At 42.4% G+C, this 13,441-nt stretch overlaps 1 protein-coding gene across 1 annotated transcript; it reads left to right on the top strand.

The window, feature by feature from the left end:
- The first annotated feature begins 1,364 nt into the window (after positions 1-1,364).
- LOC118085324 (collagenase 3-like) lies at positions 1,365-11,218 on the top strand. Its single transcript, XM_088668358.1, has 6 exons — positions 1,365-1,518; positions 2,624-2,844; positions 2,939-3,084; positions 7,437-7,562; positions 8,802-8,963; positions 10,696-11,218. Exons 1-6 carry the CDS (start codon positions 1,366-1,368, stop codon positions 10,707-10,709), a joined length of 822 nt encoding a protein of 273 aa, XP_088524484.1. The 5' UTR covers position 1,365; the 3' UTR covers positions 10,710-11,218.
- The last annotated feature ends 2,223 nt before the right edge of the window (positions 11,219-13,441 follow it).

The raw sequence follows: 13,441 nt of genomic DNA on the forward strand, positions 1-13,441 counted from the left end.
GGGAACCAGGCAGAGGGCCTTCTCGGTAGTGGCGCCCACCCTGTGGAACGCCCTCCCATCAGATGTCAAAGGAAATAAACAACTATCTGACTTTTAGAAGACATCCCTGGGAAAGACCCTGATGTTGGGAAAGATGGAGGGCACTAGGAGAAGGGGACGACAGAGGACGAGATGGTTGGACAGTGTTCTCAAAGCTACGAACATGAGTCTGACCAAACTGCGGGAGGCAGTGGAAGACAGGAGTGCCTGGCGTGCTCTGGTCCATGGGGTCACGAAGAATCGGACATGAAGAAGAAGAAGAAGAGTTTGGATTTGATATCCCGCTTTATCACTACCCGAAGGAGTCTCAAAGCGGCTAACAATCTCCTTTCCCCTCCTCCCCCACAACAGACACCCTGTGAGGTGGGTGGGGCTGAGAGACTTCAGAGAAGTGTGACTAGCCCAAGGTCACCCAGCAGCTGCATGTGGAGGAGCGGAGACGCGAACCCAGTTCCCCAGATTACGAGTCTGCCGCTCTTAACCACTACACCACACTGGCTCTCAACTAAACAAATAAACAACAACAACGTTTGATGTTTTATCATGTTTTTAATATTCTGTTGGGAGCTGCCCAGAGTGACTGGGGAAACACAGCCAGATGGGCGGGGTATAAGTAATAAATTATTATTATTATTATTATTATTATTATTATTTGGTGCCATTGAGCTCATGTCCTGCTTGTGAACATCCCACAGGCATCTAGCTGGCCACTGTGAGAACAAAATACTGGACAAGGTGGGCATTTGGCTTTTCTTGTGTTATTGTGCTCTGGGAGGAAGCATGTTACAACAACCATTTCAGCCACCCCCTTCTAGATTCCCAACGGTTCGACTGACAGCGGATCCTCAGACAGAACCCCTTCGACAGAAACCTTCCCGAAAGTGCAGAATTCTAACCACACAACCTAAGCTGTGAACGAGTCGCCTGTTTTTCAGTGTTCCACCTGGAAAGCTAGACAATGCAGAAGACAATGTCGCAATGCATCTCAGCAGCTAACAAAGAAGATTGGGCAAGCCAAAGAGGGTGGGGTCGTACAGTAGATGCTTTGGGTGGATTTAGAAGAGCCAACTTCCCTGTGTCCTGTGGTTTTAGAGAGTGAAAGGAAAGTTGGGATGGGGACAAAGCAAAATGACATCAGTGGAAATGTCAACAACGAGGAGGAGGGGAGGAAATACATGCCCTTAATGTTTCCTCATAACAATTTTGGAGTTGTGACGTTTGACCATCCAGAGCCATTCACACACAAAAAGCAGGCGAGCGCCATAAAGTGAGTCACCTGGATTTTTACAACATGGCATATATAAGCTTGCCCATTTGGGCTCCAAGATGCGATACACCAAAGGCTTTCTTCTCTTGGTGCAGGCAACCTCCACTATGAGGCGTGTGATGCTCCTGTGGGCTGTGATGCTGCTGCCGTGCAGCTCCACCTTTCCAATTCAAAAGCCGGGATTGAAAATCAAGGATCTGAAATTCATTGAGGTATGCAGCCATTGCAGCGTTATACATTATGCCATAGAACTATAGAGCGAGGGTCCTGCTGCTGTTATGTGGAGTAGGGAGATGGGCAAATCTGTCGATTTAGGTTCTCTCAATTTCTCCTTTTTCCAATCTTAAATCTAGTTCTCCACATTTCCACATAGGTTTGCAAATTTTCAAGTCTTCACGAAGATTCATCAGCATGTTATTGCTGATTTCTCCTAATGTATACATTTTAATAATAATAATAATATTGTGTACTAGACATGAAATTGCAAAGATTTTTTTTCTAATATGTCCTTTTTTGCATATTCTTTTTACTAATATATGCATTTTTGTATTTGACTGGAGTACTGCATTGCAAAATTCAGAGAATAGCAAATTATATCTTCTCTCTCTCTCTCTCTCTCCCCCCCCCATCTAATCTATCACATTTATATCCCACCTTTTTCTCCAAAGATCTCAAAGTGGCATACATTGTTCTCCCCCTCCTCATTTAATCCCCACAACAACCCTGCGAGGTAGGTTAGGCTGAGAGGCAGCAACTAGCCCAAGGTCACCCTTGGCCTAGTGGGAGATTTGAACCTTAGTCTCCCATGTCCTAGTCCACCCTTTCTAACCACTACACCACACTGGCTCTCCTGGTTGTGTTTTGGGTCACATATTGTTTGGGAAATTCTACATAGGTTCGCCTTTAATCCAAAGTGAATTGAATTTCTCCTCCATCCCTAATTTTGAGGGACGTTTTCATTACTGGACTTCCTTCCATGGCATCTGTATGCAACGAATGGTTTCTCTCTGTTCTTTGCTTTTTTCAAACATCACTGCAGGTGTGGTATTCTTTTTTTAGGCAATAGATGGAGGAGGGTGATTGGAATGTAGATTAGACTTAAAAATAAATGCCAGGGAGGAAACTGGCATGTTCAGAGGTTAAGCAATGAGCAAGCAATGAGCCAGAATGGGAAGAAGTTGAGAGAATGCTGCTGTGCTCAGGTCCCACTTGCCTGCTTCCCATAAGCATCTAGCTGGCCACTGTGAAACCAGGCTCTTTCACATGTTCTTAAAGATCCAAACGAAATAGTCTGTCTCTCCCTTTTGTTTATTCCAGGCTTACCTGAACAGGTTTTTCCCAACCGTGAATAAACTATTGAAGCATACCCTGGAAGAACGAATAAAAAAAATGCAGGAATTCTTTCACTTGAAGGCAACAGGAACGATCGACACAGAGACTGTGCAGGTAATGGATCAGCCCAGATGTGGCGTGCCAGATGTCTTGGAGTATCGTACTTTCGGAACTGGGGGATGGAATAAGAACTTACTGACTTACAGGTTAGTTGAGCTTCACCTTTCTGAAAAATGCAAAAAATAAATAAAAATAAAATTGGCTAAGTACTAATATTGTATTTTCCTCCACCGCTCGAAGGATTAATAACTACACCCCGGATATGACTCAAAGCAAGGTAGACGCGGCCATAGCAAAGGCATTTAAGGTGTGGAGCGATGTAACCCCCCTGCAGTTCAGAAAAACAACAGGACCTGCTGATATTGTAATTTCTTTTGCATATAAAGGTAAGGCTGCCTTAGCTTATGTGTTTTGTCCATGGCTATGTCTCATAGGTCTTCAGAGAACCTGAGATTTATTTATTTTTTACAGGGGGGAAATGCAATTAAAATAAATATCCCCAACTGTTAAAAACTTGCTCAAGCCTTTAAAACCCTTAATATATAAATAATGGGGAAATGTCTGAAATTTGGTCTGAAGGACCTTCAGAGGAAGGTGTTTCGTAGCTAAGTAGCCATCATCAACTTTACCTGTATATACGTTCACACTACTTATCTTTCATTTAATTTTATGTCACTTTTAATTTGTATAACACCTTTCTACATTACTATACACAAGGCAGTTGATAAGCTGAAGAAACACAAAATAAACATCAAAAAAAAATCACACACGTAATAACAATCTGATCCGATACCAAAAAAGTCAGACTAACAGCTTGTATCAAATAAAGCAATATTCAATAATCCATTATAATCTAATACTAAACAGTAGAATTAAATATCAGCAAACAATAATTAAACAGTCTGCACTGATGAATTGAAGAATTACTAAATTATAATCAATGCTCGTATGGCACTGCCAAGAAGCCTCTGCAGATTGCAGTGACCATGATGGATAGGAGGCAACGTCTTGTTTAGGCGGTGTTCACCCTTTAAAGCCTTTTATGGGGCTAAGAGTCCTGCCCTAAAGGAGCATGGTGCCAGTCTCCAAACAGTCTCCAAGGACAGCCCCATCCTGGGATCATTGCAGGAGTCTGTCCTCGAGATGGTCAAGGCCACTCCCTCATGATGCAATCCTTCAGCACTGGGGTGTGTGCATGAAGGTAGAAGAGCCACGTGGGCAGGGTAATTGTATAGCCATTCACACCTGTTTGATGCCCCATAGCTACACTACCAGTCATAGCTGCCAAGTTTTCCCTTTTCTCGCAAGGAAGCCTATTCAGCATAAGGGAAAATCCCTTTAAAAAAGGGATAACTTGGCAGCTATGCTACCAGTGCCGGATTTATGTATAAGCTAAACAAGCTATAGCTTAGGGCCGCACTCTCTTGGAGGCCCCAAAAAAAATTAAAGGGAAAAAACTGGATGTACATTTCCAAAATACAGTGGTACCTCCAGTTGTGGATGGGATCCATTCCAGAGGTCCGGTTGGATCCTGAGGTTTCCGCAACCTGAGGACCACTTCTAGGGCGGTTCATTAAAAACTTTTTTTATTAAAATGCCTGCTCCAAAGGTCTTATCTTACTACACTAGTGTGGCCAGTGTGGTGTAGTGGTTAAGAGTGGCAGACTCGTAATCTGGGGAGCCAGGTTCGTGTCTCTGCTCCTCCACATGCAGCTGCTGGGATGTCTGTTGTGGGGGGAGAGGGGAAAGGAGAATGTTTGCTGCTTTGAGACTCCTTCGGGTAGTGATAAAGCGGGGTATCAAATCCAAACTCTTCTCTTCTTCTACACTAGGGATTATATAGCTTGACCCTGCTCCACTGAATTGAAATTTCAGCCTTCCCAACATAGGAAAACGGCCAAGTAAACAACTATTTTCATGGAGGGTCAAGATATTAACTGATATGCATGAAATTCCAGATATAGCTATATAATCCCTAGTGTACTAAAATAAGACCTTTGAAGCAGGCATTTTTTAAAAAAAAGTTTTTTATGAACCGCCCTAATGCGCAGACCGCTTCTGCCATGCACATGCGGCGAAACCCGGTAAAATACTTCCAGGTTTGCCGCGTGTGCATCACGAAGTTTATGCAACCAGAGGGTTACATAAACGGAGGTTCGACTGTATAAGATAAAAAACAAATAAAAGAAAACCTATATACAGCAACAGTGTTTTATGTTGTGTAGGCTCCTATGATGTACATATTTTGTTATGTGCAAATGGCTTTAGATACCTATTAGGTCCATAAATTACCATATAGCATATATTCAACGCAAAAAAAAAACAGCTACAATTTGTTGTTGACAAAGGACAGCTGGACATATAAAGGGCCCCATTACCTTCAGTAACTTAGGGCCTCATCAAACCTAAATCCGGCCCTGTACACTACCATTCACCAGTGCTACCTAAGTAGGAGATCCTGGAACACTCCAAAGCTTGTGGCATCTAAATTCCACCTGCAACAACTGCCCCCAAATGCTGGACCTGCCAACCACAATTCTTCTCTGTACTGAATTGCACCTGACTCATTCATACCAATTTCCCCACTGCAGGATGAGGTTGATTCGTATGTTGCCGTCTGCTGACATTCACAGTGGAAGTGGCCATGTGATTCTTTCTGCCCACACTTCTCCTCTGTCAACACTACTGGAGTGACATAGGACAGGGGCATGGGGAAGTGGCTGCCTTGATGTTGATACAGCATGAATAAGCTTTCTAAGTTATTTGAGAGTGTCAACAAGCTTGTGGATAGGAATGATCCAGTAGACACCGTGCACTTGGACTTTCGAAAAAGCTTTTGCCGAAACCTCTGACAAAAGGCTCATGTGCAAGCATAGCATACCTGCTAAGCTCCTGCCGGAAAAATAAGGGATCGGCAGACCGGAAGTCGCGCTGCGGCCATTTTGGAACTGGGCAGAGCAGCATCGAAAGTCATTTCTGATCATGCTCCGCACAGTTCCAAAATGGCCGTCGCGCCAGAAATCGCTTCTGCGCATGTCCAGAGACTCCAGACATGCGCAGAAGGAGCCTCCCCTGGCCGGTAAGTAAACCGGGGGGAAACAAAAAAATTCGTTTTTCCAGCTGGGAACAGCTGGGAAAATGGGGATTTCCCGGGGAATACGGGAGACTTGGCAGCTATGAAGCATAGCAGTCGTGGAATAAAAGGGCGTATCCTCTTCTAGATCACTAATTGGTGAAGGAAGCAGGGGCTAAGACTAAACGGATAGTGGTTGGATGTAAAAACATTGGATCCCAGGATCCGGACAGGACAGGTGTTTTCTAACCTATATATATATATATATATATATATATATATATATATATATATATATATATATATATATATTTTAAAATAAAAAATAAAAAAAAATATTTTATTGGTTTTTCCATGTATACATCCACTAACAATATTTCTCTAACAATTTTCCATATCCCCCCCTCCCCTGGAATTCCCTCATATTCCCATTTTGTTTTATTTCCATATTACTCACCCTGAGTGTTGCTTCTCAAAATTTTCCCAATACATATAATCTTACTTTTTAGAAAGATAATAATAGATTATGGAATAAGATCTGGACTATTTTGAAAAGAACTGCAGTGACTATAAGAGGACTAGGCCTTCTGAGTCTGAAGCATGGGAAGTCAATAAATTTGTATAATTTGGCAGAGGATTTGGATTAATTGTTTAACTGATATTTGTATAATTTGAAAATGGATTAGATATTTAAATTGGAAAAATTAATAAAAATGCTTATTTAAAAAAATCTTACTTTTTGTTATATACAATTGTGTTTGTCTATTCAAACCCTGCCAGCGAGTCCAATTCTTTATGTTGTTTCTTCATATATGTTGTAAATGGTTCCCATTCTCTTTTAAAGTCTTTGTTATCCTTTTCATGTAATTTATCTGTTAATTTTGCCAGTTCTACATATTCCATAAATTTCCCTTGCCATTGTTATTTTGTTGGCATTTCTTCTGTCTTCCAAGCTTGTGCTAATATAATTCTTGCCGCTCTTGTTGCATACATAATTTCCAATTTTCTTCTTTTAAATCTTGATCTAAAATTCCTAGGAGGAATGCTTCTGGCTTCTTAACAAAAGTCTTTTAAAACTTTTTTTTTCAATTCATTATATATCATTTCCCAATGATTTCTTTTGCATTCCCATTTTCTAAGTTGTTCATAAATGACTTGGAGGTAGGATTAAGTTATAAGGCAGCCAGGGTTACTGATGTATCCAAATTATACAGGGTGATATTAAGAACAAAAATGGATTACAAAGAACTGCAGGATTATGGCAGGTGGCCGCTTCTATAGATTTATGCCAATCTTCACATGATATCTACCCTTCCCTTCCCCCCCCCATTATATATTATCCAAGTTTAAATTGCCATCAGTAACAACTTTTCTATGGAAACCTATTGGAAAGGAAAGTCTATAGTAGGAGTTAGCTGATTTTATCCATGCTTAGTTGCTTAATGAGCATGATAAACTGTGAATATGGACTATTGTTCCATTTCATTTTAATAATAATAATAATCCCGTAAATTCCAATTGGACGAGCTGTGTGGCGGTGTGGTGTGTGTGGGTGTGTGGGTGTGTGCATGCGCGCACGCGATGAGCAACCTGTGTATTTCAAGACTAATGGATGAGGATCCCCCTGAACTGCTGGTAATACCATGTTTTCCCTTTCCAACTCAGAGCATGGTGACAACTCCCCTTTTGATGGAAAGGGTGGAGTTCTGGCTCATGCTTTTGCCCCTGGGCAAAGCCTTGCTGGAGATGCCCACTTTGATGAGGCCGAACTCTGGTCAGAAACCAACAGAGGTAAAGCCATTATATATATATATATTCAAAATGTGTGAGCCGGGTCCCTGTGGAGCATCATTGTGTTATGTGCAAATATGACCCCTCAAAAACAACAACTCTGCACTGTTTTATATACAACTAGCTGGCCCGGCCATGCGTTGCTGTGGCTCATCCATGTGATTCCCCCCCACCCTGTGCTGATTCATGACGTATCCTGCCCCCTCCTCCCCCCACCCCCTGGCTTATCCCTGTGATTCCCCCCCACCCTGTCCCGACCCATGACGTATCACGCCCCCTCTCCCCCACCCACCCCCAGCTCATCCCTGTGACTGGTCCCACCATGTCCTGACCTATCCCGTCCCCTCCTCCCCACAACCCCCACCCAGGCAAGTCAGTACCTCCATTCGGCCTAGTCTGTAAAGGCTTCGGCCTAGAATGTAAACAGGAACCGAGGTGCTGTTGAGAGGGAAGGTTTTATAGATGCAGTACCAGTGTAGCTGCCACTAGACGGCGATGGTGTGCAACCTGGTTCTTTTCCCAGCATGCATTTTCATCGGAGTGGTGTGTTTTGAAACACAGGGTTTGGGGGGTTTTACCTGGCACAGGTGTGACATCTGTCTTTGAAAATGGTAGGGGGTCACTCTCATATTCACATGCGGCATTGTGTCAAAATTTGAACACAATCGGTCAAGCGGTTTTGGTGAAACATGGATACTAACGGACATGGCCAGTTTACATTTTTTTATATATAGATTCATATATATAGATTCATGCATGGAATTTGCTGTCACGCGCACGCAACAGCACCTATAATAGACTGCTAAAAGAGAACTGGGCAAATTCATGGAGGATCAGTCTATCAATGGCTTCTAGACATGATGGCTGTTTACTGCTTCCAAGTCCAGAAATCACTGGATAGCAGTTGCAGGGAGCAACAGGAAAAGAGGGTTTTATTGACTACACTCTGTATGCTTTCCAGAAGCACATGCTAGCAATTGTAGGAATCATGGTGACTCCAGGGGTCAGCTAGTACCACCCCCTGCAATGCAGGAATCATATCTAAAGAATCCCCGACAGCAACTTTGACACACGTGGGTCTCCTTCAGTTGTGCTGTGCTTATAAAATGCTCTGTGGAACATCAGCAGCTCCCTATACTCCCAGCATAAGATGCCCAAGGCAGTTGCCTCACTTTGACTAATGATAGGACCGGCCCCGGTAAGACGCACTGCTCATCTGAGTTGTTTTCTGTGTTTTAGAAGTCAACCTGTTCCTTGTGGCTGCACATGAATTTGGCCATTCTTTGGGGCTGGCTCATTCGAATGTCCATGGCGCTTTGATGTATCCTACCTATTCCTATGTGAACCCAAATGACTTCCGTCTCCCCGATGACGACAGGGAGGGAATCCAGAGTTTATACGGTAAATTCACTGTCTAAAGTTCCTTCCCTATGTTAAATTAGTTATAACGAATCCTGCAATTAGTGTGGTTTCATAGAGAAATTGAAGCCTGATTTTTTTTTTAAAAAAAGAATTAATTATGTGACATTGAAAAAATGCAACTATTGATGAGCACATTAAGTGCTCGAGAAATGGAAGGATCGGACGGGAAGAAGTCAAAGTTCAATTTGAGCAAAGATATATGTGATGAAGAAAATTTATTTGGTTGTTATAAAGGAAAAAAGAAAAATTTAATAAATATTCTATTTTTTAAAAAAAAGAAATGGAAGGATCACAAACACATGTGTTGAATGTGTGCAAAAAGCAGCTATTTCAGGAACAGGCTTTACTTAGGAAGTTTGTGACTTGTTCTTACTCACCCTAGCAGTAAAATGAATTAACAACCTGGGACAAAATGTAACCAATCTACCCGAGTTCAGAAATACTCAAACGAAACCTACATTTCATGAAATGATACCTGGAGGGCTCAAAAACTCATTTATAGCCAGTTTTTCCGGCTGAACACACTGGTGATTAGGCTTGCATTTTATTTCATCCAAATGTGGGTCTGTGCGGCAATCAGGTGTGATACCAACACGATAAAGGAACAATAACATTAATATAGCAATAAATATCCATCCATGTGAACAGCAGCACAGGAACCCTTCCTGCAAATTTCAAAATACATAAAAACACGTAGCAGATCATTAGACTAATGGCTTGGTGGAACAACAACCTTCCAAGAGAAATGGACTTGGAACCTAGTAAAGAAGACCAAGCCCTGGTCAGTAATGGATGGTGGGCTGGGGCAGCTGTGCTCGCCTGACCTCCTGATGGGTTAGTCGCTGCTGCTTACCAGGAAGGAGGGAGCTGGGCAAGGAAGTGGGCAGGTCAGCGCAGCGCAAACACACCAGGAGTGCTCTTGCACTGCACCAAACTTTCTGCAACCTTCCCCTCTCCTTCCCAATAAGCTGCAGCAACTCAGCTGTTGGGGAGTCAGATGAGTGACACCACCCCAACATGCTGCCCACTGTGTTTATATCGCCCATTCCCAGTTAGCAATCTCACAGGTCTGTCCTGGACTAACTGAAATTTCCGGACGGCTTTTAAAGGCAGCCTGCACCCTATACAGGCTCCTTGGGGGGGAAGGGCAGGATATAAATTCTGCAGTATTGATTAATTGATTGATTGAATGAATGATTGATTGATTGTCTAAAATTGCTCAAGGAACATCTTGCTGAAAGAGGGCTAGAATTGGGGGAGATGGTCTCACAAAAGAATTAAGGGTCTGCAATCTTATAGCCACTCAGCTGAGAGCAAGCCCCAGCCAACTCACTGAGACTTTTGAGTACTGAATAAGATTACATCAATCGTCTTACGTTTGAGGTTATCTTTTTTTATTCTATAATCTTTATTGAAAAATAAAAAAGTAGAAAACTGCAAGTGCACAGCGTAAGATAAGACACAGAAAAGAAGAAACCAGAAATAGTACCCATGCAGAAAACATAACAGGGGGGGGGGAGATCTTATGTATTTTTATGAATACCCTATTAGGTAAAAGTCTGGTTAACTACAATAACAATTTCCTCCCCTTTTTTGTAATGTACACAATGTATACATTTGAGAGTATCTTGTCCATTGTGATCTATATGGATTTTTTAAAATACCTCTTTCTAAATTTCTATTTAATTTTGTCTATATTGCTTCCACACAGGTGAAAGAAAATGAATTCCCTCACAACATGTTCCAGAAGAAACAAAATGTCCACATTTTGCTCTTACATTTCTTTTTCTTTTTTTTAAATTGTTATTTTAATGAAGCAAAACTTCAAAATGGAGAAGTGTGAAATCTTTTTTTTAAAATCACTTAAGCTTTGTAAGTTAAATATGTGGATTGCTTACAGTAGACAGAATATATATGCAAATTTGCAGACCTTTTCCTACCCTAATTTGAAGGATAGGTTCTAAGGGAATTGGTTCCTGTTTCTGATTATTCTAAAAGTCCAATGGCTTCTGCTAGACTCAATCCAACAGATTATATCTAACTAAATTTGTACTCAGAGTAGACTCGTTGAAATGAACATGCCAAAATTACTCACGTCCAACAATTTCAGTCGGTTCTGCACTCAGTAGGTCTAACACTGGAGACAACTTAACATTTACAGTATATTGTGATACTGGCATTGACACCCTTGCTCTATTTTTATAAATCAAGGGAAATGGTGGAAATGATGCAAATGTGAACCAAATGTTATGTGATCCTTTCAACAAATTTAATCTCTAGCAACTCTGAAAAGATAATGCGTAAGTGAAATTTTGCTGTTACATTTCAACAGTGGCTAAGGAACTGTCGGTTCCTTAGCCACTGTTGAAAGTGGCTAAGGAACTGTCGGTTAATGTATTACTCTTTTGGAATCAGGAAAAAAGCTTCAAATAAAGCAGTTTAATTTATTTATTTTTAAAATAAGCATGTAAGCATTTTTAAGGGTTAGTTTGTTATCTGGCACAGGAGCTGGATGTTTGGGGAACAGGAAACTGCCTTATAATGAGTTAGACCATTAGTCTACCTAGGTCAGTATTGCCTACCCTGAATGTCAGCAGCTCTCCAGGATTTCAGCCCTACCCCAAAATGCTAGGAATTGAACCTGAGATCTTCTGCATGCAAAACAGGTGCTCTGCCACTGAACTACAGCCCTTCCCTCATACATACACACAGTCCAAACTAGGAGTTGGCTACTACCAGGAGCGAGCCAGCAATAAATCACACTGAGTAAGTGAAGTTAACTCTTTATTAGAAGACACAAAGACAGCTCAGGAGTGCCAGGTCTAATGAGCACAGCAACTCTTCTCAGTAGGTCTTTGTCGCATAAGGCTGTTGTGAAGACTGAAGGTCCCTGACTTCCCACAGGTGTCTAAGTGCCATCCTCTCCTTGATCCCTCCCATGCAATCTGAGACTATGCCAGTGCACCTGTCTTTGGTCCTCTCACTTTATGCCTCTCCTGGCCCTGGGAGACTGGCAGAAGGGGAGCTTGTCACAGCAGGAGGGGGAGGCTCCCTGGCTTCCTCACCAGCCTGACTCATCCCTGCCTCGTGGTCTCCCTCCTCAGCTGCTCCCACTTCAGACTCCCCTTGCTCACCAAGCTGTGTTACCTCTTCAGCTTCTGACACCTCCTCCTCCTCCTCCCAGCCTGCTCCCTCTAACCACTCACAGCCGTCCCACCACCAATCCCAGGCTCTGAGCCTTCTTCCCTGGGGGATCCTCTGCATACAGCTGGTCCCTGCAGCAGAAGGTATTTGAATGCTGAACAAAATGGAGGAGGAGGAGTTTGGATTTGATATCCTACTTTATCACTACCCTATGGAGTCTCAGAGCAGCTAACATTCTCCTTTCCCTTCCTCCCCCACAACAAACACTCTGTGAGGTGAGTGAGGCTGAGAGACTTGTGAGAAGTGTGACTAGTCCAAGGTCACCCAGCAGCTGCATGTGGAGGAGCAGGGAAGCGAACCCAGTTCACCAGATTACGAGTCCACCGCTCTCAACCTCTACACCACGCTGGCTCTCAATAAGTGCATTCAATTCTGTAATAAACTATAGTTCCCAAGATTCTTTGGGGGAAGTCATGACTTTGGGGTTTGTTTTGTTTTTATGATACAATGCATATATATACCGTACATACAGTATGAGTGTATTGCTATATATATACTTGCAGACCTTCAGATGACAAGCAACTAACAAGTCTGAATAGCAACATCAATAGAAAATGTCCAGCAAATTTCCCCATTGTTCCCACATCCTGCCTCATACAACTCCAGCTTCCACTAAAAATGTCTCATTCATTTGGAAGGACTGGTGTGATGCCTTCCAGTACCAACAAACAAAAAAATACCAGGAAATTAGTAGATCCACATAGAGCTTTAGGATTTAAGCATTTGGCAACAGGTCTCCCCCTCTGTTTGTCAAGCTGCCGCACTGTACTGCTTTGTGCAGGATGGGAAGCTGTTACATAAGGCGTACTATCTTATATCACAATGCATGTCTGTGCATCATGGGATTTCACAGGCCAGTACTGTGATGCAATGGAGGAGTTCAGATAACCGCAGGCTAGATGGCCCTACTTCTCTTTATGTCTGCTTTCTGTCTTACCGGGAACCAGGAACAATACTATTCTGGGTAGCAGCCACACTTTGTGTTTTCAAAACTGGAAACCAGCCATTAGGGATGAGTGAATCTGTCCATTTCAGTTTCCTTCAGTTTCTCATTTTTCGACTCTTACAGTTCTGCTATATTTCAACATCAGTTCGTGATTTATTTTCATTAATATATGCACTTTTATGCAAGCTTTACTTTGGTATATGCATTTTATGCACACCTTACTTGGCTGAATAACTACCTTGCAAAACTTGGAGAAGTGCGAATTTCAGAGGTGCGAATTTCCCACCAGCTGTGTTTCGATTCGCGT

The sequence above is a fragment of the Zootoca vivipara genome, chromosome 4 (genome assembly GCF_965207765.1).
Source record: "Zootoca vivipara chromosome 4, rZooViv2.hap1.1, whole genome shotgun sequence".
NCBI lineage: Eukaryota > Metazoa > Chordata > Lepidosauria > Squamata > Lacertidae > Zootoca > Zootoca vivipara.

Coding starts and splice junctions, on each gene's coding strand:
- LOC118085324 (XM_088668358.1), top strand. CDS start 1,366: ATGCGATACACCAAAGGCTTTCTTCTCTTGGTGCAGGCAACCTCCACT. Junction 3,085..7,436: donor AATTTCTTTTGCATATAAAG/GTAAGGCTGCCT, acceptor TTTCCAACTCAG/AGCATGGTGACAACTCCCCT. Junction 7,563..8,801: donor CTGGTCAGAAACCAACAGAG/GTAAAGCCATTA, acceptor TCTGTGTTTTAG/AAGTCAACCTGTTCCTTGTG.